The 26,924-nt window shown below is 41.2% G+C and overlaps 1 protein-coding gene across 1 annotated transcript in view; it reads right to left on the bottom strand.

Annotated features, from left to right (window-relative positions):
- The window catches only part of cadpsb (Ca2+-dependent activator protein for secretion b), a 49,918-nt gene that overhangs the window by 3,758 nt on the left and 19,236 nt on the right, over positions 1-26,924 (bottom strand). Inside the window, exons 4-28 of the mRNA XM_085923434.1 lie at positions 26,774-26,854; positions 26,298-26,531; positions 24,685-24,806; positions 23,686-23,797; positions 22,596-22,735; positions 22,267-22,333; positions 21,946-22,054; positions 21,655-21,867; positions 16,502-16,638; positions 16,237-16,424; positions 15,241-15,390; positions 14,635-14,736; positions 14,491-14,554; positions 13,705-13,828; positions 8,922-9,028; positions 7,939-7,968; positions 6,013-6,169; positions 5,645-5,786; positions 4,863-5,024; positions 3,566-3,721; positions 3,246-3,414; positions 2,948-3,022; positions 2,791-2,874; positions 2,650-2,682; positions 2,451-2,558 (exon numbers count right to left, since the gene is read on the bottom strand). Of these exons, the coding sequence (XP_085779560.1) occupies positions 2,451-2,558; positions 2,650-2,682; positions 2,791-2,874; positions 2,948-3,022; positions 3,246-3,414; positions 3,566-3,721; positions 4,863-5,024; positions 5,645-5,786; positions 6,013-6,169; positions 7,939-7,968; positions 8,922-9,028; positions 13,705-13,828; positions 14,491-14,554; positions 14,635-14,736; positions 15,241-15,390; positions 16,237-16,424; positions 16,502-16,638; positions 21,655-21,867; positions 21,946-22,054; positions 22,267-22,333; positions 22,596-22,735; positions 23,686-23,797; positions 24,685-24,806; positions 26,298-26,531; positions 26,774-26,854 (3,066 nt within the window). The remainder of the gene's footprint in view (positions 1-2,450; positions 2,559-2,649; positions 2,683-2,790; positions 2,875-2,947; positions 3,023-3,245; positions 3,415-3,565; positions 3,722-4,862; positions 5,025-5,644; positions 5,787-6,012; positions 6,170-7,938; positions 7,969-8,921; positions 9,029-13,704; positions 13,829-14,490; positions 14,555-14,634; positions 14,737-15,240; positions 15,391-16,236; positions 16,425-16,501; positions 16,639-21,654; positions 21,868-21,945; positions 22,055-22,266; positions 22,334-22,595; positions 22,736-23,685; positions 23,798-24,684; positions 24,807-26,297; positions 26,532-26,773; positions 26,855-26,924) is intronic.

The raw sequence follows: 26,924 nt of genomic DNA, 5'->3' as shown, positions 1-26,924 counted from the left end.
ATCTATTTCCCAGACGCTGAAGATGGGCAAGTGCACAAAAAAATTGCAAATTAAGCGGCGGGGCGGCAATAAGGGAAATGTGCTGATTGCATCAATTGTGGTAGAAACGTGGCCTTGGAATTTGGAGGCAAAACAACTAAGGTGAGCTTTTACTGGCAAAAGAAAAGTAGGAATGAGTGAGTAAATGGTGCGCAGGCAGGGTTGAAGCAGTGCTATTTTCATGTACCTTGCTCTCTGCTTTGGCCCACACTTGGGTTGCATTTAAGGCTACAAGAGAACAGCACTCGCAGCAAGTTGAAATCAAACCTCTAAGAAGCTTTCATTGGGTCCAAATAAAAAAAGGCTGGTGGCGTCCACCGGTCGGCTTTCACCTGAATTTACTAAGGTGAATGGATGGATTTTTTGGGGGGATTCAAGAAGGGAGGTGTGGAGGTGAGCGGGTTCCGGATTTATGCAGATGCCTGTCCACTTGACAGTCGAGTCGAGCGTGCAGTGCATGCAGACCTGGCAGGTGTGTGCGTGCTGAGGAAGAGGCTACTCTACGGCATGTGTGCAAAATGAGCCACAAGTCTGAGGAAGAGGGTCATGCTAGAAGATGTACACAGGAAGATTATTTGACTCCAAAAAATCATGCCAACCAACATAATGTGAGAAAACAACACAACACTAGAGATAAGTGCCATTTTTTTTTCCACTTCTTGGCTCGTCAGTGGCTGTATTGACGTGACCCTGATACATTTTTACAGCAGTTCTGCCTGCACACATTACGGGTGGAATTTTCCTCGCAAACATTCCGACACTTTACTCTTAAAACTACACATTTGACCATCCTTTTGCTTTCTTATAAGATTATCATTAACAATAATATATATTTCATTTTTTTACCCCTAAAATAGTGGTCATCACTCAACTTTAATCAAATGGAAATACTAATTAATTAATATTGAAAATGACTGTTACCATTTATAACCCAGACTGTATTGCGTCTGTCTGTCTGTCCATCAAGCTGCACAATTGATTTAATTTCATCCTGCTAATGATTTTTGCCTGCCACAATTAGTGGCAAGTTTCAATTTATTAAAAATCAAGTCATATTTTCTATAATTTTATATATGTGTAGGATCTTTTTGTTTATAGTTTTTTTTTCTTTTCTCCCAATGAATTTCTGAAGGCTTCTGATTGGCTGAAGTGGACCCAGTGATGACAGCGCCCCCTATTGCTGCAACATTTAAAAGTATTGATTCATTTATTCTCAAAGTGTGTATGTCTTCTGACACCGTAGTGGATACAAATTGCTTGTGTAAATGTAAACTTATGGTACTCATTAAAAAAAGCACTGCATGCAATTGCATGCAGGGTTGGAACTGCTGTAAAAATAGCATATAGATATGTATCCCGTAAATAAAGCCACTGCCATTTTTCTCCACTAGAGGAGGCAGCAGGAATGGTGTTAATAAGAAGAGACCAAAAGGGTTGAAATAAGAGAGATCGAGTAGAGCCAGCGCAACATTGAAGGATGGCTTTGACATGCATGCAAAAGTTGATGGATGGATGGAAAATGCATTCAGATGGAAAGCAAACAGATAAGGAACAAAAAAAAAAACTGACATCCTAAAGTCGCTTTGAAAACGCGGCTTCGACTTGAGAAGAAGTCACCAGAGAAAGTTGAACATGAGGCTTTTGGGGGAGGCCACACAGAGGACACCAGGAGAAAGTGAGGACACAGACAAGGAAGGATTCCAGCGCGGGCCTCCTCACACACAAAAGCAGAGCCACTCAAAAAAAAAAAAAATACATACATAAATCAAAGACAAACAAAAACAGATTCGTCTGGATCCCGCACAAAACTTCTGCGTGTCAACCCCATCTCACTTCCTCTCGCCGCGGCGTCTCGACATGATGTGAAAGCACACACAACACAGCATTATGTGTCGCTGAAACCACACATGGAGGACACATTGCTGTCAATGTATCCCGTCAGGATTATGTCGGGCTAAGACAGTGCTCTCCAGCCTCCAACACATGAAAACCTGCCTTGTGAGCCCTTTACAAGTTCGCATTTCCGCTAAAGGCTCCTCATGTGTCTGCCTGAGGGAGTGCTTGCTAAGCATGCACGAAATGTTCTTTCCAGAGAGCACTGCTTCATATAATCCTTTTTTTTTTTTAAGGGGGGGTGTGCTTTTATGGACTCTTTGTAAATAAAAGCTTTTTCTTTTTTTTTTTAATAGACAAAGGCCCAAAAGCACTGTGGCAATGCAGACCGGAATGCTGAGGGCAGCAGCTGAGCTTGACAGAGAAAAAAGAGAAGAGGACAGAAAGGACAGGAAGAAACACTTTTCCTGCTCTCAACCAAAAACAAAACGGGACTTATCCACCCTCTGCCCTGTTGTTTTGCCACATTCTGTAGGGCCCCCTCCCTGCTTGAGTGGAGGAGACGGCATTTTACTTACATCAAATAACCTTTCTATATACACCTCCTCATTGACCTTATCACGCAGCATGTCCTGAGAGTGGCGGACAAAGGTCACGTAGCCGTCGGCCACGTCCATGCCGGGTTTCTGCAAAACAAACACACGGTTGGCTGACTTACTGTCGTGACGCGGAGAAGCGAGTCGGCTAAAAAGTGTGTAAAGGGGGGATGCCACTTACAGGTACGTCCACATATTTGGAGGCGGCTTTCACCTGAAAATGCAAGCAAACAAATCCAAGAGGCCATTTTGTATAAAACGCATTCAGAAAATTTAACTCAGTCCAATTTCAAATCTGAAACAAAACGAAGCGTCATCTCACCGTGAACGAGAGGAACGAAGAGAACAACGTGCCTTCATCGTATCTGGATATTTTTGCCAACACTCCCTCCAGAATGGCGACAAACTAAGCAAAAAAAGGCAAATCAATGATTTTATCAATGCCAATGATGTCATCAAAGCAACACTTGACTTGGCACCTTGGCGACCAGGAGCTGAATCATGTCCCGTACACTTTCCTCAATCAGTTCATCTATTTGAGAGTGGATCTGTTTCTGCAAGTGAGAAAACATCACTTGTTATCAAAGTTATTTGGAACTTTGTATTGGATAATTAAATTAAAATGACATTAATTAATTAATGGATGGAAAATGCATTCAGATGAGAAGCAAACAGATAAGGAACAAAAAAACCTGACATCCTTAAGTCGCTTGATTAATTAATTAATGATAAACAATAATATAATTTTAATTAATTATCATTTAAAAAATAATTTACTTTGTTTTTTTCTTTGCTTAATTCTTGACCCATCTCCATCGCACACAGTTTGGCTGACTGGTCTTTAGCATCGACCATCACGTTGAACATGGTGCACAATGTCGGAGATATGCGGAAATCTGTCGATTTGCTGCTCTTTGCCAGTTTGGACTCGAAGGCCATCCTGGTGCTGTTGGGAAGGCATTGAGGAGACAACATAATTGTGCAAATGTTAATTGTTTATCATAATAATAAATAATAGTATTATAATATAGGCTACTATAAATACTGCATCAATTTTATCGACTGTATCCAGGGGCAGAGCAACATGTTCCACTCACCGCTTAACGCAGTTCTCGATCATGTTGCTCGACATCAGCTTGATGCGACTCTCCAGGTGTTTGGCGAACTCCTCCTCGGGCCAATGGAGGTCTCGGATGAAGGTCTGGAGGGCGTCCAGCTTCCAGAACAGGTCCTCGGATGTCCCAGAGCCATTGCTGCCATTAAACCAAATGCAAATATTTAAATTATCATGGCGGAAGACGGCCAGAGAGGTGAAAGGTCAGGGAAAGAGGGAGGGTGGTGTTGAGGGATGCAGCTCCTCGCCACTTGAGAAGTCATTTGACACACACTGACTTGTCCGTCCAAATTGGTGCAAGTGAGGACAGTCAGTGTATAGGTGGGGAGGAGCGGGAACTTTACAAGTCAATCAATAATCATGCTCTCTGGTATGATTATTGATCGGGAGTGTGAGGAGGCCGCATGCGGGTTCAAATTACTGCAGCTACAGCGTTGGGTCACAAAGGGAATGGCGGCATGAAAGAGGACATCTCAGATGGCGCTTAGTGATCAAATTCTCCCTCTTAGCGTCCATGTCCCCGAGGTGCTGCCCCCCCGGAAGAACGACCAGACTCAACATGCGTGAGTGGAGTCTGTTGCGCAAGTGCTGCCAGGATGGACGGTGATAAAACAACCAGCTGCCGGCCTTTTTACCATCATCTCCACCCCAGCCCTACCCGCTCCTTCCGGGCCGCCATCTCAGCAACCAATCAGAGGCGGTTAAGATCATAAAACCACTAAAACTCCTCTTGGAGATGTCTGGTCTCGCAATTGATTTTAAAAATGTTTTGCCTCGGGGAAACATACAGCATGTATATACTGTAGGCGGAAATGTACAGTATATACATGACTTCTTTTTCTGGGGGGGGGGTTGGGGCCTGCGACTGCGCCATCACATCTCAAGCTCAACAGCATGCATGTGGAGACAAATGACCTCGTCTACTCTTGGAAAATCCTTGGCATGAACATGAACTATTTTGACATTAAAATCACGACATGATTCGAGCAGAAATGTGTCGTAATTGGACCTGACACATTTTTTGATCGTGTTTAGAATGTATATTTATGACATCCTTAACTTGACCATGTGTGACTGTGTTCAAAATAACTGCAGTCATAATTTGTGTCATAATTATTTTTCAGAATCAGGTCAAATCCCGGCGCATAGCAATTGAATAGGGATAGGTCCTTGTGGGAGATCATCACTTTTCCAATATTTTCCTGAATGTGGGCATCCTCATGCCAAGGCATTCTCCATTTTTGCTCAGTAAAACTAGAGTGAACTAGTTGAATACACACTCAGAGTCATATATAGCAGCCATCCACGACGGAGTTGAAAAGCTAGGCATTTGTGGAAGGTTAACTGACAGTCCCGCTACTGGAACGGGCAGATTTGGTACTTTGGGAATTTGGAGGTTGACATTTGGTAGATTCACATTGGGCAGATTACTTGTTAAACTCCTGCAGAAGAGACAGACAAAAAGAAACAACAAGAACAAAAAGAACATAACAGTGGTGTGGGAGCAGCAGAATGCCATGTGACACTCATTACTAAACAAAAAGATTGGAAAATAAAACATGCAAACAAATGCTCGCTGTGTGAAAAGACCTACAACTGGACTCACAAAAAAAAAGCAAATGTCAAACGATCTAAAACAAAAATCACTTTTTACTATACTTTTCTTTTATGTAATCAAAACGAGCGAGACCCTGAAAGCCACAACAAATGATAAACAAGAGCAACGGACTGGAGGCCTTTCGTCTCTGGCAACATGTCAAAAGCACGAATTATGAAGGTTAGTCAACACAAAACAAACAAAAAGAAATATTAGCCTCTGATGTGCTGCAGAGAAACGACTATAAGACATTAGTCAGAGGTGACAAACATATTTACACAGCAAAATAATGTTTTCCTATTTGATCCATTCAAACAAAAAAATTATTCTGCCCACACATGGCTTGCTCATGATGTTTGAAGATGGTATACTTGACAGATGCTCTCCCAAAATCGCTGTCAGGCTCCCATTACAAAACGAGAGACTAAATCCAAGAGACGAGCTACAAAGACAGAGGCTCCTTACTTTACAGGTTCCCAGGATTCCCGCTCAAAGCCCTTGTGAATTGACTGTGCGATGGAGGACTCCATCAGATCCACATATCTAACCACCAGAGGAGCATACAGATCCTGAAGGTGCTTGTGGAATTTTCCATTACACAGATGATCTACATAGAGAAGGACAGGAGAAAAAAAAAGACTTTCAGTACAAAAATTGGCCATATATTTCCAAAATATCCCATTATGATTTTTATTAATTGTACCTTTATTTAAACCTACTTTATTTAAAACGAGAAAACCAAAATTTTTGTCATTCCCGTCCCAACCCGTCCAAAATTAATAACAATGACCAATATATACAGAATATACTTATATGCGATCCAAAACTCTTACAGTCTGTTCGCAGGAAATCGTTGAGAAGCTGAAACAGCGGGAAACTGTCCCAGCTCTCGGGCGACTGGATCTCCAGAGCGGCATCCATGTCGATGGCGTAGAGGGCCAGGAAATTTTCGGCGTGCTCCACCATGAGGTCAGTCCACCATGCAAAGGCCTGCAGAGAAAGTCAGAGGAAAACGGGACGCAGGTGAAATGGGAAACAAGGAGGTAGGGCAAAGGGGAGAAACAATCAGGCACACTACTTGTAAAGAAGGAAACTTCCTGGATCCTATTCAACATGTTAACAGATACTCAACTTGGATGTAGATGTGTAGCCCGTGTCAAAAGTACCTAAATAAGCTCTGAAATTACCATCATATGAATACGCAGGCAATTTTGCATACAGTATACAATCAACCTAATCACACTTTGCTCTTCCAAAATGTACCTGTTTCAATGTAAAATCTATCCTCAGAAATTCACTGAAAATCTCAACTACAAATAGGTGAGTTTTTCAGTGAATAACCAAGAATAGTTTAAAAAAAAAAAATCTGAATAGGTGAATTGTTGAATAGCAAAATGCAAACATGTGGGGGGGAGATAGTGTATTATTGTGATAGTAATTAGCGGCAGTGTAAAAGTGCATTTTAGCTTTGCATTGTACTGTACTAAGAGGTGTTATATGATTATATAGTTAGTAGTGATTGGACAAAACACCTCTCAGTAGGACAGTGTTAGTGAGATGCTCCATGCTTGTTAAACAACATGCTTAGTCAAGGTATGTGAGCGTCCGTACGAAAGCGTGGAACTGCCAAAGTGGACTGGCAAATACGTTTGAACATGCATTCGAATGTATTTGTTGAAATTGTTTACTCCACATTGGCCGTTCCATGCTTCCGGATGTGTATGTGAATGTGTGTTGTGTAGATAAGATTGGAGCCTTCCCCCACTTTGTGGATATCTTGCAGATTTGGCGCTTTTTACTCATGCAGATGTGCCACTTCCCTGCATGCTTTGCTGCCAAGCTGAGAAAAGATGAGCTGTGCCACCATTCAAATCGGCGACAAGCAAAAACCTCGAAGCCCTCGCCGTGTGAATGCCGCTCATTACATGCACGTCGTCATCATCCTCGGATCCTTCACTTCAGCGCACAGCATCTCCGATTAGCAAAGTCGGACCTTCCATTCGGCCTCTAAGATGCCTTGAGAGGTTTCCAAAATAGACTGTAATGCTTTGTCACATCTCAAATTTGCCTCACCCACTCACAAGTGGCAGTCCTACTTACCTATCTATCCACTTACCCACCCGCTGAGAACTAAAACAAGCACTAGTGGGAGACACAAGCAGCAAACAAAGCTCTCCTCCACCATGTTTATGGAAAAGGCGGGCCTCCAGTTTTCAAAGGTGGGGAATATTCAAAGGTGCACCACCCAAGTATCGGTATCATGGTTCAGGAGTGAGTACCGGGCTCTCTACAGTCAATGCAATCAGTCCGGAGGGGACATGCACGTGACTCATTCCAGTGTTTTTATTACGTACCTCTTTTCCCTACATGGACAATCACAGTGAGAACACAGGAAGATGAGAAAGATTGGTTTTTTTGTGGGGTTTTTTGGAGGCAGGGTTTATTAAGACAGCAGGGGGGGGGGGGGGTGATGGAGAAGGAGGAGCTTAGTGGGGAGGAATGCTTGGACAGGAGCGGACATTAATTGTCAGATGGAGAAGGGACACATTTATGGCGGATTAAAGTCGGAGGTTCACATGGAGCATACTCGTTCATACCGGTTCAGCATGCTGTTGGGAGAGCAAGGAAAGCTCTTTATGGCCCGATGAACATGCGCTATGATCACAGTCATGTTGTGCAAGCTTCTCTTATTGGCTTTTTTTGTGCGTGACAAGGACTGAAAGGAAGGGAGGGGGGGTTAAAAAATCAAAATACTGTACCGCTTGATCTGCAGAGCTTGTGACTGCCGCCTGTCGAGCATATTCAGAGAGATACAATAAATCTGCTAGATCTGCATATTGGTATAGATGACACCGGGTCGTCATGCTTTTTTTTTCTATTGCAGCTTGTTGCCACATATATAAATATTAAAATATAAATTGTTAAGTCTTACAGAATTTAACTTTTGTTTGTTTAATTGGTTGTTTGGAGAAAACGTATACTATTTTTTTATCAATTGAACTTTTGCTCATATCTGCTTGATAAGTGTTGGGTTAAATGCATTTTAGTTAATGACAGCTATTGAAATAACTCAAATATAATATTTTAAATAATTAGTTAACATAACAATTGCATTTCCTTAAAATGATTACAAAACATATTACATATATATATTAAAAAATAATTTTCATCTTTGCCCATTAATTCCATACACGACTTAATTTAAACATTTCTTTTGGCATCACAGTACGACCGTAAGGAAGGTCAGGCAGACGGTTGGTAATTGCAGTTTTCTTAACTCTACTACGCAATAGGCTACTTAGTGACCTTTTTATGAATCTTGTACTTAAATACATTGTATGAAAATGAATAAAATTATAACTAAAACAAAGCATTAAGAATAAAATAACAAAATCTAACAAACCCACTCTAAAAACTAATCAAAACTAAGTAAAAAAGAAAAAGTCAAAATAAAATTAAATGAATAATGAAAGAGTCTCTGCAATTGTAACCCTGTGTAACCCAACAAAAATGTACAATAGGTGGCAAAGGTTCCCCTGACTGGATTTTGGACACCACTTGCTTGGATTCTGCTGCAGTCCTTTTGGCACTTTAAAAAAAAAAATCTTAAATTCATCTCATAAAATGATTTTTTCTAGCAACACATGGATGGAAGCACTTTTGCTTGTAGCAGACTCATTCAAGACTCATGGAGATAAGCTTCGAGGGATTCGAGTGTTTTGAGGTGGAGCGTCTCACCCACCTCGGCGTGGTGCTCCTGGTTCTGTTGAAGGACCTCAATGACTAACTCGGCCAGGCGAATGGTTTCTTCCAGCTTTTTGGCAGGGGTGACTAAGCGGCCCGCATTCTCTGAGACAGAACGATGAGGGTGAAGGAAGGGTGGTTAGTCAAGCACAGAATAAAATATTGAGCGCGAAAGGGACCTCTGGGACTATGTTTTTTTTTTTTTTTAAAAGACCTTTGTGATATTTATTCCAAATAGAAGGATGTTGTCACTTTGAGTGCATATAGGGCTGGGGGATAAAAAGCAACACGAGATGTCAAGCTCGTGTGAACTCGACACCCAGATGGAAGTGCAACGTTACATAAAGAAAAATGCACACGGAACAGTTGCATTGATGAAGCGGTTGTATTTGGAGCTGCTTCAGGTAATCAGCCATAAAAGAAAATTAGATACAGTATTGGTATCACTTGACCTTGACATCAAAAGGAGTCAATTTAAAAGCATCGTTTGTATATTATATTTTGCAAACAGCTTCAAATCGCATGCTTATTCATTGCGGAGGCGGATGGTATGACGTATTGAAGTTAACATGTAACTCAAATGAAAACATATAAACAAACAAACACACACGTAACTAAGGCCCCTTAAGAACATCCAATTTGAGGGAAACTTTTTTTGTAATTTACAGTCTATTGATCAAACATTTATGTCCTACTGTACATCTAGGTTTAATGTATCTCCAAAACTAATTTAATATCCTGAAGCCTTCACTGCAAGTGTCTCCATTGCATTAAAATACATGAATATGTTCATTATGTTTGCTGTGGTTAAACCGCAATTGATGCTGTCAACAAAAAGAATTAATTGATTTGGAGAATACATCGTTGCTTTGACAGTAAATGACGTTATTTGGTTTTATTTTTGCATTATTACAAGGAGAATTCTTATATGGAATGCGCTGTTAGTAGTAAAATGAGATATAAAGTCATTTGAATGTGAATTGGTTAGGCTAGGGCCAGTTTGAGTGTTCATCCCATAAAAAGACGCGACTTAACGACATGCATATATAGTGCAGTATATTATCCGTTTTTATAATATACTTTATGGAAGAAGACGCTACACATCAATTAACTACTCAAAGCATGCAGGTATATGTTTTGTATACATTATTCAGTATACTGTATTAAATACATGTATGGCATGTGTCGTGTGTACTCTGTGCATGTATATTGTTTATAATATACAGTGGACCCTCACATACTCGTGGTTCGGCGAACCATGATTTTTTTTCCAATAATTTATATTTTGGGGTTATTTAATTTTTGCTGACATTTCCTCACATTTTTGGAGGGGGAATAGATTTCCCCACCCAAGGCAATAAAATTAGACCTGGATTTTAGCTAGTCATGTGACGTCTTTATCCAAATCTCTCCCAAATAGCGGGGGTCCACTGTTTGTGTGTGTGTGTGTTCAGTTTAGACTATTACTGTGTGTTTCTAAGCCAGAAACAAAACATGAGTTCACCTGGATCCTTCTGATCCTTTTGACCTTTCTCAACTTCAGCGCGAAAGGGGGGGAGAGAGAAGATAAACAGATGTTTAGAATTAGAATGCTAAGTAAGCTGTGTGTGGGGGGGGGGGGGGGGGCGTCTTAAGGGAAGGTCTCAGCCCCCATCTGATAATATGAGGGCTTGGGCTCCAGCAAATAAGAGTCTAGGCAACAGACAAACATCATCACAACAGAGACGCTGTAACGTAACCTGTGAATGAAAAAAGTGGTAAGATGCTTGTTAACAAACGTACAAAAAGCTCATTAAGACACACATTAAGACATCTGGCGGGATCAGACAGGACACACTGAACGATTGGCGAAAGATCAAATTAGGACAAACAAAGCGCTTCCATTGAAAACAGCCTATCATGTTCACAACCCCCAGTTGTCCCAAGCCTACCTGTCGGGCACGGCACATCACTGACACATGATCAGACCACATGACTGGAGGAGATATCAATGTAAGCAATGTAAAAATGCATTCAAGTCAAAGGAATGTGCATTGAAACCAAAAGAAAGAAGCTCACAGACCAGACTGCTCATTCATATCCACCCCAAGCAGATGGTTCGAATTAAAACAAAAATGGCTGATTCTGTGGTGCTGCTTCGGATCTCCCGACTGCTTCTTTTGGACACTCAGTCTCACACATAAAAGCAAACAAATAAATAAATCAATACGCATGGTAGAGAGAGGGAAGGCCGAGCAGGGTATGAGGTGTGAGGGTTTGGGGGTGAAGGTACTCACGGATGGTTAAATCCATCACTTGAGACGCCAAGCAGAAGACAGGGTGCTCAAACATTTCCCTCTTTTTCCCTACAAAAAAAAAGGATCGGGGCATGCAAGAGGCAGGGGTCAGACGAGGGGATGTTGGAGGCGCCAAGCTGATGGGAGGACGGTTGTCCGGGTGAGACCGAGATGCTCTCGGGGTAATTGCAAAAAAAAAATAAGAGACGCCTCATGAGGACAGCGGGAGGTCAGCTGACAGAGCGGAGCAAGATAGTAAGGCTGTCTCTCCTTAATATCTTTTTAGCACACTGAGCAGTTCTTTTCGAGGCATGAAACAGTGGCAGTGTGCAGTGGGGTGGCAAGACGATCAGGCTTGTGGGGGATAAAGTACTCACACGCTAAAGTGCATACTCTCATATGCACTGGAATACAAAATTAAAAAGTATTTGTCATTATTGTCGTTTATATATGATGCTGGTATCATTTCTTGATGCGGGGGGAAAAAAACCATCTGTGGTAACCTCAACTCAGAACTGCAAAGATCTATCAAGACTGTATCGACTTCTTGGCAGGATATTTTATGGTTCCGCAATCCGGCAAAACGGTAGGCATGCGAGTCAAAAGTTCTCTGTAATAATTTTGACTGAATTATGAGATCCTAAAATGACGTGCTCAGCCAAGTAACATTGATGCAGAGAAGACTCTAAGACTTCATTTAAAAAAAAAAAAAAAAGGTAAATTAAAGTACAGATCTGTAAATGAAAAATCTAATTAAGTAGAGTAGCAAAATTAGTTCCCATCATTGGTCCTTTCCATTATCTGATTTTTTTTCCCATAAGTCCCCTATTGAAACTCGGGAGCTAAGATTCATCCATCACAAGTTGTATTGTAATGTCGCTACCGGGATTTTCACTCACTGTTCAAGCAGCGATTGAGCGGTCTACATGTCAATCATATATTCACATCCTCACTGCCTGGTTGCATTGCCACTTTGCTGCTTGCTTCTTGGAGCATGAGTAACCAAGTCCACCCACTGGCACACATGACATCATTGCGGTTTTATGCCACGCAAAGCGCCTGCGAGTGAATCGAGATGACGTCTCAAAGCACATGCAAGGTGGCGGATGCTGGCTTGGATCCGATCAATCCCAGCATCCCACTTTACAAAACGTCACCCGATAGCTCGCCAAGCAACCGTGTGGGAGAGGAAAAGTAAGCAGAGTCGACAGGGAAGATAGCGGGAGACAGAGGTGGCAGGAGAGCTGCTGGGATTTCGAGGTGGCAGGGGGGAAGGGGGGTGTTAAGGGAAGGTTGAGAAGACTTCGGGGGGGGTGTTAGTAGAGGCTACAACAGTGTGATTCCTTTGGGAGCTGTGACTCAGAAAGGACCGCCATGTCCACATTGTCGAGGAGTCACCGCAACGACAGATATCAGCTTGGACAGATTTGAGGGCTTTTTTGGAGGGGGGAGTTGAATGCATTTTTACTCACACACACCTCTACACAAAGGGCAAGTTGAACTATTGAACAGCACAGAGCTAAAGCGGCCCTGAAACAAAGGAGAGAGTTATTGCACTGAGACAGCGAGTGAGAGAGACATCATCTGGGACAAAAGAGAGCGGAAAGACAAGTGGAGTCTCTTGCTGTCTTCTCTTGCTCTTCAGAACAAGTGCCAAGCAGGCTGTGTTTATATTGCAGTGTGTCTAATATAGAAGAACTTTGGGCCCGACCAGTATTCATTTTTGGAAAACAGATTGTGATATTTGGCAGAAGGAAATTCCGATCGATCGAGTGAATAAAAGAAATATGTAGGGAAAAAATTTGTTGTTTGGTCTCTTAGCGGTTATGACTCTTTTACTATATATTGGCATTTCACATTTGTTTAAATTTACAACCATGATGAAGATCTGCAAAAATCTGCTCATTTTTTTATGTGGGCGGTGATGTTTGAATTGTCATTATATTCATCTAATGCTGTATTTTGTTAACGTTTATGAAAAAAAAAAACGAATAAAGAGATCTCAGCCAATTAAATCAGTCAGGCCCAAGAAGAACTACATATTAAAATATCCTTTATATTTTGTTGCAGATACGGATAAGAGTGCATATTCTGCAGTTCCACGCTGTTAGTACATTAAACACAAACACAAATATAATGGCTTCATAATAAAGAAAATATATTGACAACCATCAACAAAAAAGATTATTGCTATGTTAATTTGTCTTTGGTTAAAAATGTACACAAAAAATACATTCATGTTACACATCATCACCTTAATATTTCTGTTTACCTAAAATATAAAATTTTATGTAGATTAATTCGCAAAGTACATTAGTGTGGATTCAATGAGAGACAAAAACAGTTAAAAGGGATTGCTTCAGCTTAGTGTGGAATTTATGACACAAAAATAACAAGTCAGCATTTTCTGCTGTTTTCTTCTGTCACCCAAAACAATGACATCACCTAAACCACTTTAGATACATTCACAGTTATAATCGTCCAAAGAGAAGATCATATGGTTACCTTCAATTTTAGCATATTCTTTAATGCGTTGGTAGTTGAGGTTGGCAGCCTGCTCCAAACATCTGCGGATGACTCCTTTAACTTCCTCCGGAGGGACGGGTGTCACAATGTCCTTCATCAGGACCTGAGGCCGGGTCACAGTTAAAGAGAAATGTGTGACCTGCTGATGTACGTTCACTTGGTTTAACAGCACAGACAGGGCATTTTATTAGGAACACTTATGTCATCTATTCTAAGTGTGGGCAAAGTAAGGCACAGGGGTCCTGTTCTTTTCTTACATTTTACATTTTGCTAATTGGTTCATTCATTGTCTTGACATTAATTAGAAAAAGAAAAGAAAAAAAACATTACTACGGTAGAAAAAAAAACTACTTTTGCAAATGCATTTTTAACTCATCTACAAATGACCGGACCCCTTTGACCATTTTCAATATCAAATGAGGCCCTTGAGAATAAAAGTTCAAACCCATAAAGTGCTTTTATGAGCCACTTTAACCTTATGCACGGATTGACCTTAGATATGGGGGAAATGAAAAATGTTAAAAATTAAATGGAATGGTATTAGATTGAAAACGTGAAATACAACTAAATTGTACTTGGGCCTTTTTTTTGCCTACCGCTAGAGGGAGTATGTGACCACTATTGGTACAATACTCCTAGTGAGAATTATTGGAATTAATAAAACACAATTATGATAGATGTGTGATTCTGATTAAGCAAGAGTATCTAATGTAGCTGTTCAGTAAGTATTCTATTTATGAACGAGTATTTCAAATTGGTACAAACCCTTTCCAGCAAAGATAAGGTGGCCTTCAGTGCACCTTCTGGACGGCCAAAGGGGAAACAATATCTACACGGAGAGGATGAGGAAAGATGTTCATATTGATTTGAAAGTCATATTCAAAGTGTGTGTATTACTGTGTATGTCACCTGAAATTTACAATCTGGTTTTCCAATATCACACGCAACCGCTCTTTGATGTCTTCAAATCGTTCCTTCTCGTCCACTTTGACGGTGCTCAACCCGTCTGGCCTGTGAGAATCACGCAAACACATTTGAAGGGTAACACACATGCACACACACGTTCACAAACCCAATGCTGTATAAGTGAAAAGCCCGCAGGTCTTTTCCAGCTGAACTACGAGCAAGTAACTTCTTGGATGGATTGCATTTGTCAGAGTAAATTTCACGCAACATCCGTTTTACTTTTGAGTACTTTTATCAATATGCAACACGGTTTTTAACGTTGACCTACATTCTGCTCACTACTTTTTTTTGTATCGGCTTGCCTCAGCCTTTGTGGTTGGTGATATTGTAGGGCAATATTTGAAGAGGCACATTCCTATTTAATGTTTTTGTCTATTTGACCTCTGATTAATGACTGATAAATAGCAGATGTTACTTACTCGAGTATTTCAATGAATACCCACTCAGAGGATTACTTTTTATTTTTACTTGATTCTTATGTTGCTAACAGTACTCTTGCTAGGGTACAACTTTTGTCAACGCCACGCACTTCTGATGACAATGTCTCACCTGTTGAACTCCTGAGAGACTTTGGAATCCTTTCTCTTTCTAAACTTGAATATGAAGCGTGCTCGTTTCGAGACAGGATTTGGCCTTTGGGAGCTCTTTGGGCTCAATAGGGCCTCGTAGCCCAGCGGCCCCCAGTAACTGCGGCCCTCTCTGACTTTAATGGACGCATGGGAGGATGAATAATATGGACAGTAAGAAACTAGGGCAACAGAGGACAGAAAGAAAAGAACACAAAGAAAAAACAAGGAAACACGTGGACATATGCAAATAGTTAACAACAAAAAATTAAAGCCAATACAGCGACTGTATTTATGGAACTGTAATGTGTTTTCTGCAGGCTATTGTTTGGTCAATGGGGAAAAAGACAGACTTGATTTACTGACAAAAGAAATGTGGTGAATTAGGTTAGAAATGTAAATTTCAACCCAGAGCATTTATGGAACTCTTGTGACCTCTTGATTAAATGCAACATTTTCATAATATGATTATTTTTATTCTACGCTAAAGATTACTATAATCTTGTACTGCCTCATAGTAATGGTTGCTTCAATAATTATATGGCTCAGTGCTTAGAGAAGTGGGTGGGGTGGGAATGAGGGAATTAAGTCGAATTGCTTTATATAATGTACTCACTATGCGTATAGTCACATACGGTAACACAGGACGAAAATGTTGTCTGACGTTAAGGCACATTGCCGCCTTACTTAAGAAGCTTGGCCAATAGACTCCATAAAGGAAGTTTTTCACTCCATAAATGTGTTAAAATAACCCACAAAAAAACACATTATAGTCCTGTCAATAAAATCAACATAGAAGCAAAAAATTAAAATCAAACACACACATAAAAAAATAATAAATGTGTAAAGACATAAAATAAATGATGTGATGATTGCTTTCCCCGTCCTAATGGTAGAGCAATTTGTATTTTCATTTCTCTTACAAACTGTGTGCCTGTCACAAATTGAAAAACATTGAAAAACAGAGATTTGTGCACACCTGTTCCCGTGTACGTGGGAGGCACAAAACGCAAAGCTGTAGTGCAGAAGCGTGGGGTCAATAATGGCACCACTCTCCGCCCGTTCCAGCAGGTCGCGCAAGTAACACAGATGCCTGTGGCAACCTCGGACACCGTTCCTGGCACAGTATTCGTCCAAGACAAACACTTGGCCCGGGCTGAACCATCCCTGCGTGGCACAAAGGGCAGTCAGCAACCCTCATTAAAAAAAAAAAAAAAAAAAGTCAGTTCAGTCACGGAGCTCACCAAGCAGCAGAAGGTGTCGTTGAGCCTGTGGTCCAAGGTGAGCCGCTGCACCATCTCAAAAAGCGAGGCGTGGTCAAAGCTACAGGGGTTAGCCGAGATAAACTCATCCATGCCATGTTTCTGAGCTCTGTCAGCATCTATCCAGCCAACAGCACAGGAAGAAGCACACGGTTCAGAGGAGAGGATGTCAGTGAGGCGCACGCTAAGTCTTGGACATGACACAGAAACATTAGGGAATATCTAAATTTGTTGTTGCTGGTGAAGGGGAGGGGGGGTTTTCTAAGGGCAAATTATAAACATTAACAGCTTACATTGTCAACTTGCATTGTGTCAGACAGCGTAAAGAGATCTGACTTTATCAAGATAGGCTAGGAGCGACAAGCGCTTCCGTTGAATGTGCATGCAGTGTCACAGTCTCTGATGGTTTGCATGATGTTCTTAAAAATAAAATCATAAAAATCTTCCCATCAATGTCGTCAATAGATTCTGCCATTCCTATTAGTTGTTTGTCACCCACTCGTGTGCTATAAACTCAGCTATATCAAAGAAGTGTCTCTGGATGCCGCAGAGGAAAAAGCAGCATAGTTTTAATTTAACTAGTTAGCTATCAATCTCCTCAGTGTCAAAGCCAATGAGGAGATTGTTTGAGTGAAATTGAAATGAGCATGGCTGATGACTGATCATTCAATCTGTAATTGAAATCCTACTCGGTGAAAAGTCACAGCACATTTGTGTACTTGCACAATCTAATGAGTTCAAATAAAGACTGTATCAATAATAATAATAATTCTACAATATATTGTACATACAATTAGTATTACTTTTGGAATCTAAATGTGGATCGAGAAATATATTTTCAATTTCCTTCATTTGAGTAAAAAGGAGCAGTCAGCTGAAGAATGTAAAAAAAAAATAGAAAAAGTCATTCCATTTATTCTGAATGTTGAGAAAATGTCATTTGCTTCTAAATCAGGAAGTAGTTTGCCAATTAAAAATTGACAGGAAAAACAAAGAAAACAATTTGTGCAAAACTTTGGGCCAAGAAAGAACCCATTCACTTTGGGTGTGTATTGTTGTCATTTCTCATTTGTTAACTTTTTTTTTTCAACCATCCTTCATTTCTCAGGCTACATTATCTCCATCGAGTCATTAAAAACACAAGTGAACTGGAAACTATGTCAACTGACTTTGGGTGAGAGTCGGTGCACACTTTTGAATGTTTTCACTGAATGTTGTCAATGAAAAAAAAATACTATATGATCAATTGGATGCTAATTCCGAGAAATAATTTATATGCATGGATACAGCTCTTGCATTTGATCTCATTCGATTGTGCAGGTGTACTTAATGAAGTGGCTGCGAGTGCATATCGTTGTCATATCCTATGTGTGAGTGACAGGTGTCAGGTCCGTGACACACAGACAAGGTGGTAATGGCTCGGGAGAGGTGTGGGGTGGAATGGGCTGGCCTGATTCAGGGGGCCGGGTCAGGAGAGAGCACAGAGGACATCTGTCAACCTCCAGGTGGGAAAGGCTGATGGGGGGGCCAGAAGGGGGGGGCTCAATTGGCATTCTGAGACACACTCCAAAGGGAGGAAACTAAGGACAATTACGGTTAGCCCCTAATCTAAGGAGGAAAAACCTGCGAGGCGACAAGTCAAAATGTGCACGAGGACGTCAGAGTGTTAGGACAAGTGAGCTAATGTGAACATATGGAGTGTGACAACACAAAGTGAGGATGGAGGACACTGATGGATATAAGGGTTGAAAAGACAACCAGGAAAGTGGACAATAAGACAAAATAGAGGAAAAAGGAAAGGGTTACTCATGGCCCAGTTACCAAGAAGCAATATTGCAGGGTGTTGGGCGAGTGAGACAAGTGTGAGCAGAAGGTGCCTGGCCTATATGTTCTTTATTTCGAATAAGTGTGGGCATAGTGAGTAAGTGCAATGAGCTTGCTCAACACTATGGCACAATTCCATCTTACAAAAAATAACAGCAAGAATATAAGCCAGTACGTTTGCAATCAAATGAGCACATGCTTGGAGAACAAACGGTGTGAATTTTACACGCCATGCATTCCCAGGTGTTCAGATTTGATCTTTTTGAATTGCATTCCCTTTGAATTCTCTTTCTCTCTCTACGCATTTGCAAGTTGACAATACTGGAATATGTTGCAGTGTGTTCATGGTCATCTACCGAGCAGACTATCAGGCATGTCACTACCAAATAACTCTAACAGGGTAGCAGTTTAGTGCAAGTATGGGTAAATAGCATGAAGCCAACAGGCAGAACTCTATCATTCATTCTCTGGGAGATGAGGGGAAGGGAGTGATGAATGGAACCTCCTGAACTGGCAGAAACTAAACGGACACATGACAAAAGTGTCCTCCGATTCAGGCAAAGCAAATGCGAAATGGGATCTTGGCTTTCTGGAGGCGTTACCACTGGACTTGTTTTGACGTGTACAGGCCCATCTATTGCAAGAGAAGGGGGGAGTTCCGGAGTATTTCATTGGAAGAAGGGGCGGCATTAGCTTCTCCTTGTCTTTGGCATTCAGAATACTCCGCATACATAGTTGCCAACTCTCGTTAAGGCAGGAAGAAGCAAAACGTGGTCTGAGCAAATTGAGCCCTCTATAGTAAAGCACGTTGTCACACATACCTTGCATCAAATGAATTAGACATGTTCTTTTGAGATAATATTAAAGATTTGTTTGCAGCTCTGTAACATCTTATTAATAATTCATGCAAATATTTCATACTTCAAGCCAATCCATCTTCATTCTAGTTATCAAATTGCTTTACTCTTGAGGGATCGGGTTACCAATGTGAGCAAGGAGAGAAGGCAATTATGCAGGAACAACTATCATATCCACTCTAACCAAGTACTAAGCAAAAAAAAAAGACTGAAAAATAAAACGTTCTTAGAATAAAGACATGCAACCTATACTGGGACTAATGGATGCTTCTAGAATTTAATCCTCAAGTGGAGGTTGTCAAAAAAGGGGAGGGAGAGAAAAAAAAAAGTCAAAAAGTTCTCAACTAAGATCTAAAGACATGAAGCGAGACATGAAGAAGAAGCAGAGGGAGGAGAAAGAGCAGGAAGAAGAGAGAGAAAAAAAGAGAGAGAGAGAGAGAGAGAGAGAGAGAGAGAGAGGGGCAGAAAGAAAGAGCGTTGCATTTGTCAGATAATCGGCGGGGATTATCTGAGCTGTGCCGGCTACAGGGAAGCACTTACCCTTGAGTCCAGCTAGAAGACAGCAGGGTAAGAAGGGACAAACCAGAATAACATAAAGACTAGCAACAAGGCTGGAGGAGAGCAATCACGAGAGACCCTGACTGACCGAGCAGCTAGCGGCATTACTGAAGAAGGGTAGACAGGCAAAGCATGAAGAAAACACAACTGAGAAAAAAACAACAACAACAATAACAACAACAACAAAACCGATACCGACACGAGACCTCGTGGCTTGTGAGTACATGTGAGGACGACGTGTGACAAAGGACGCTGAGGCGATAGAGGAGGAGAGAAGGAAGAGAGCGTTTAGCATCCCCCGTCACGCCACTGTAGTGTTTTGTTGTCCGTTTTAGGCCGGTACTTAAGAGTGGAGAGCTACTGATTAGATACCGCACTATTATCTTTTAAAGTGGCAAAACATACCTGTCTAGAGGAAGGCCAGGGAAAGGTCAACGAGGTGCTATTATGTTCGGGCATTCTCTGCTGGCCTAATAACAGCAAAAATATGCTCTTGTATTTCTAAATGTATATATATATATATACATATATATATATATATATATATACATATATATATATATATATATATATATATATATATATATATATATATATATATATATATATATATATATATATATATATATATATATATATATATATATATATATATATATATATATATATTTCATACTGGTATAAATGCAACAATATTTATTTAACAATTTCAAAGTCGCCTCATAGGGCCACATTTCCTATTCAGTATATCTGTTATATTTTAATAAAAAAAATATTTTGTCATTTTATTAATAGATAATGTCCAGTACAGTGTCTTACTTGGCTCGGAAGGCATATCTCAAAGCGATTTTTTTTTTTTTCCAAAATCCAATCGGAACCTAACCAGGACTGTTGTTTTTCACTGCAGCGGAGTCAGGAGGGCAATGTACATTATGATCCCAGTGCCATTCAAGACCACCGGGGGGGGGTGAAACATGTTTGCGCAGTGTGCCACAATGTTTCAGGGTTGGGGGGGTCGAGGGATTGGTGAGGTCGTGTCACTGTGGCGAGGCTTTGAATGGCGACGGCTGGCGTCAAAGGAGTCAACTAACCACAAGAACGATCACATACTGGACAAAGAAACCAATGGAGAAACAACATAGAATTTATGTGATAGGGTTCGGAGGAGCTGAGCCAATTTAGGCCAATTTGAATGCAATTTGAAGGCAGTTATGCGGTTCAAAGAGAAGAGGAGCTTTATTATTGTGGATGTCTTTTGTTGTCTGGGAGCTGGGTTTAAAGAATGCCATAAGGTTTCCTTTGGGGATTTTCTTGACACAATATGCTGTAATATGCACACTGAACATTCTTATTCTTTACTGAATAGCAGGATCTATGACTAATTACTTCACCAATTGAGAGTGATAAGAATTGCAGTTCAGATTCACTTTGGGAGAGGGGGGGACAAGAGACATCAAAAACAGAATTGGCGACGGATTCCACACGACTGCAATCTTACCTTGGATTTTCTACCTGACATGTGGGGCGGGTGTACTCTATAAAACACATCTGGGTAGAGAATAAAACTGGCCTACAGTTTGGAACCTGAGCGGGGGCACGCTGACGTCAGCTCGAATCACATATCTTTTCTAAGGTGGTCGTTGCTTGTGAGCTGATGGGAGGAGCCTGTTGGGTTGGCACCTTTGGGAGTGAATGATCGCCGGTCCAATCCGTGACAGGTCAAGACGTGTGTTTGTGTATGGGTGTGTGTGTGCGTGCTTGTGTGTTAGTTCTACCAGCACGTTTGTGAGCGCAAGTGTGGCGCGCATGAGCGTGAGACATTCATGAGCCGTCACTGCGTCGTGAATAGAAACTAGCTACGGTCTACATCAGAGCGGCGCGCTTCGGCCTACTTACAGAACTGAGAGATGGGAGCGTCCATTTGGGCCGAGGCGCCCCCTTTGGAGTTAAGTTTCTGGACCTGAGTGGGCGGGACGGGCTTGTGGGACTGGCCGGTGGCACGATACATGGCCTGCACCCACAGAATGCGGTCTTGCTCGTCATCGCTGGCGAAGATCACAGTGTCGCCCTCCTTCACTGCGTTGAAGAAAGCCCTTCCGCCATCCAAGCCTGACACAAGAGTGACAAATCAAGCTTTCAGCCTCTGAATGGAAAAATAAAATTTTAGGGGGGCTGATGTCCACTTACCTGGCTGCGGGTCACTGTAGTCCACCGTGTAGCCGTCAAGCTGGAGAAGCTCTTGTGGTTCGGACTTCTTCTCTCTGTAGCTGCACATGGCGAATGTGTACTGGCTGACCTATGAAACAAAGTGACAAATTATTCTCTTTTTAAATACCATAAACTGTATTGTATAATTAATGGGTCTCTTTAAATACAAATAAAATATTTTGGTAGCGCATTTTCCTACAAGAGCGAATAAAATAAACACCACTCACTATAATACTCTTGTGAAAACTTGAAGAGCATATTATTTATTCAAGCAAGATTGATCTAAAAAAAAAAACTCACTTGCACAAGAACAAAGAAACGTTTCTTCCAGCGCTTCCAGACATTCTTCCCAAAAGCCCACAGATACCTGCCAGAACATTCAGACACAAAAACAAAAGAAGGGCCTCATTACAACATATACCATATTTTTACAAACAACTGGCTTTTTTCCCTTGATCATTGTGGAACATATCAACCAAGCGATGGGGAAAAAAAAGTTTATTGTGGTGTCCACCAGAGGGTGTTGTATACTTCCCAGTATTTTTTCCGCAGTACTTGCCTAGAAACGAGGCCAACGAGCTAAGTAGTCTATACTAGGACGGCATGGAAGAACCCGCAGTCTTACTTACCCACAATGTTTCATGTTTTGAGGTTTGTCCATGCGAATGGCCAGTTTGATCCTGAGGTCTTGGTCGGGGCAAGCCTTGGTCAAAGTCATCTTATGGAGCTCAGACTGTTTGGGACTGTTGGGAGTCGGATGCAGGACAACCTGCATTTCAAGCAGATCAAAAACCGAGTGATGAACGTTTTCTTTGTCCTGTCTGACTCGGCTTGCGAGCGTTGACTTGTTTCGTAAGTGAACGACTAAAAGGAAGGGAGGCAAAGAAACAGGCTAACGTTTCCCGCTGCCTCCGTCTAATCTCTCTTTGGTGCATTAAAGAGCTTTGAGGAAGTCTGACTTCCTTCCTGCTAGGGTTGCTGCAGTGGGAGATCATAAGGCCTTGATGCTACACCAAGGTCATCTCTGCTTCTGAGACCGTCGAGTAATCGCCAATATATCACCACTTTGCTAGCTTTCCCGAAGGACCGCTACACACAAATTTACCCTTGAAAGGTAGATAGAGTGGCTTGAAAGAAGCACAAGAGCATTGGTGTCATTATAAGGGCGACCTTGACAACCTACCTATCTGCTCTTGTGGCACAAAGGAGAATTTTTTTTTTTTCCAGAATAATAGATGCAATATTGTGAGGCATATTTTTAATATTCTATGAAATTGTGACTTTTTTCTCCTTTGTTCAAGTGAATTTAATTAATATGATGAGGATGTCATCTTGGAAATATACAAATTGATTTTCATATGATGAGAACAGTGTGTAAATCTTGGCATTGTTATAATTACACTGAAATAATGTCTTGTAATAATTACAATTTTCCTTGAAAATTATGACTTTAATATCACAATGTTGAATTTACATATGAATTTAAAATGAATGACTAAAAAAAATGTTCCCTAAAAATTGACATATTTTTCAATCCTGTGGAATTTATGGGTACACACTGTCGATCCAAAAAGAAAGTTGAAGAACCCCTATTGTATGTACAACGTGGAAATCTGCAAACTGAGTTTTAAGCTTTCAGCGGTCGATCAAAACACAGCAACAAAGACATCTCCATCCTTGCGCACACATGTTTGGTTTTAAGAGAAGCAAAAGCGTTACCCTGCCCAACTCTTTGTCCTCCAACGCCAGCACGCCGGTGCTTTCGGTGAATAGTTTCACCTTGACAGCAGGCAGAGGGTGTGTGGTGGTGAAGTCCCCTTGGGTCCCCCAGCTGAAAGACACAACACAGAAGACTCCGGAGGTCAGTTTCCATGACACCCCACAACATCAGAGACTTCATCACCTTGGAACATTATGAACTGCTGTATGGGAAAAGGTTTCACTTTTGTTCCTCTCGCCTTTGTCATAGAACTCAGATAGGAAATGAAATCAGTTCATAATAAGATATGCTCTATTTTTTTGACACCGGAGCCAATTTGCCACATAATAACACAATAAAAAAGCAAAATAAAAAAAGATCAGACAGTTTATTGTTTATAGACACACACAGTCCCCTAATATTCTACCTTCCTGATGCTTGCGCTAAATATATTCTGTTGTTTTTATGCCAGACACCTCAAAAGCTGAATTTGGCAGGATTTGAAGATCACAATCAACACTCACCTTGTCACGCAAAGTGACTTAGTGGCTGCAGAACGGAAGGATGCCAAAGACTTGCTCAAATCAGGTAATCCATTTCGGTTTAAAGGGATAATAGAGTGACCCCGACATTGCATTTCAAATTGTCAGTTTTTGTTGCGGACATTTTTAGTGGCAAGAAATTGCTTTGGATGCTGCAACCTCTTTTTGTTTTTTGTGTGTGGGGGCAAAGCTCATTTTGTCATGCATCGCTTCCACTAAAACTGCTTCTCGGTAGGTGTGACCAACTTAAGACAGACTTGAGAAAGTGTGAATTTTAACACCTACCAGCAGCCCATTACCTCACAGAACATTAACTTAGAATACCCTCACCACAAGGTGCAAACACATCATTAAATCCAATACAAAACCTGTTTGAAAATAACTTGCACTAATTTTATAATTTTATAACAATGCACCATTTTGATTGTCAGAGTTCCTGTTTTTGCCTGACGTGTGACCGACAACACGTTGGCTTACGTTGGCTTGGATGCTTCGGCTTGGTCAGTCTGGAGCTTCTCTCCTCCCTCCACTTCCATGGTGCAGTAAACAATCCTGTTGGGAGCCAGAGACTTCAGGCCCTGGACCTCCATGATCACCACCTGTAGGCACGTGTCCTAGTTTAGACAAACTATTGGATTTAAATTACCACCCAGAAAGGAAAACTAAACACAAGTGTTTTTTTCTTTGCATGTGTCTTTTTGCAGCCTGCCATCAATGAATTATTTTTGTTTTCATGCAGCGGGGATTTCGAAGCGGCATAGCGACAGGAAATACGATTACGACCAAAATTCGGAATTTATGACCCCCGAGGTATAGGTTTGGATTGTTGTGTTTGTTTGTTTATGAGCAGTATTATGCGCAAGCACAAAAGTGAAAGCACACCTGAAACAAAGGAGAGCATTATTTCAGCTAGTGACAGAAACTGACCGAGACAGGTCATTTGGGACAAAGATACGCCAAGTAAAGAGTAAATAAAGACACTTGTCGCTCCTTCTGGAGTCATAACATCTGCTAGGTGTATTTATTTTTATTCATAATTCTCTCCCAACCAGTATGTCACATCTACCAAGGAGATTTGCTGCTAATTTAGCAGCGCTATTCTGTTAAACAATTAGTAATATCCAACCTTTTTGGGACATTTTTCAAAATGTCCCAATGAATAAATTTGGCAGATGTTAGAATAATATGGTCCTGGTGAAAGTCTCTTAAATAAATCTGTATACTATTTTTTCCAAATCATGAAGATGACTCAAGCTCACATTCTTCTGAACAAGAAATCAATTCTACAAAAATACAAAGTGCATCTGGGTATAAAATCGTTTTTCAACAGGATGGGTTGATGATTTCAGATGGAATTTAGGAGGTTTGCAGAGCCAGTTAGACAGTAAATATACAGCATAATTGGCCTCTATGGAACTGTCACCCTTCCACCCGCCCACACACCCGGATACACACATAAACATGAATACGTGCCCGTTACAATTGCTCTGCATTTATTTCTTGCAGCATTTATCACAATGATGCACCTTCTTCGGCATTGAGCCGCACAAAAAAAAAAAGTGTTGCTTCTCGCACATGCCGCATTCTGAGCGGAGATAGCTCTGCGTCATGAGGACCGAGATGCGATGGCTCCTCGTTCCGAGTCGGCAGCTCAATCTCAGACAGGCTGAGAACAAGATGACTCATATCTGCCGTTAAAGAGCAGGTAAAGGGGTATTTATGACAAGTGTCAGCCTGTTATTCATGTAGCGTCTGTTCAAAAGTCTGCTGTCTGTTTCTAAACTTAGTATGGAGCAGATAGGGAAGCTTTGTGGATCCTGATTCAGACAACTGTATTGCAGCGACATGCAAAGATGTTTTTCCATATGGGCTTTAGATAACATTGATGCGCCGATTTAGAGGATGCATCCTTTGAAGGTAGCTAACATTGAAACACCTTCGTGAAGGCTACCCCAGTTTGAAGGCTGTTTTCTTTTTACATTATTCGGCGGTCATCAATATCACAAGATTCTTTGCACACTAATGAATACAACACTGTATACACTTTGTAAGTCTTTCATTCACCAACTGAATCACTCAAATGATTTTACCTCTAAAGTGAAGGACAGGACCACATCGGATTTGGACAGCGTGTTTTCATCCTCCTGGCCCATGTCGATGATAGAGGTGTTGTGTCCTCGCTTCAGCTTCTGGAGCTTGAACTCTCCGCCCTTGGACACGGGCATGCTCTCTAGATTGGCCATCAATTGGTTGACTGAAGACTTGAGCTCCTCGATGTACATGGCTTCCATGTCTTTTGACACAAACTTGGGGAACCTCCCTCCCTGTAGAGAGTAAGAAAAGGTTTTTTAATGTTATTCATTTATTTTTATTTTTCTCTTTATTTTTATTTTTTGATACAGCTCTTTGGATCTCCTTAAATCATACCACCATACCTAATGTGTTTTTATAAATTGACTTTTCACTTTATTAGAGCGCTACTTTCTGTGGGTGGTAGGCTCGCACCTTTTCAACAACATAGTAGCAATGTGACAAAGTCAAAGCCACCCCACAGCGTCAAACTCACCCGCGCAATCTGGTCGGCCATCTGAAGACGACCATCCAGTTCTCTTCTGATCTGCGCAGCCTGCTCGTCCAAGTTGTCCAGCTATCGAGACAAACATATGGGGAAACTACATGAGATCACGTTCGAGAAATATGCCATGTGGTCAGTAGGT

Source organism: Syngnathus leptorhynchus, chromosome 11 (assembly GCF_054491065.1).
Source record: "Syngnathus leptorhynchus isolate UIUO chromosome 11, UIUO_Slep, whole genome shotgun sequence".
NCBI classification, from domain to species: domain Eukaryota; kingdom Metazoa; phylum Chordata; class Actinopteri; order Syngnathiformes; family Syngnathidae; genus Syngnathus; species Syngnathus leptorhynchus.
This window is presented reverse-complemented; position numbering and strand designations above follow the sequence as displayed.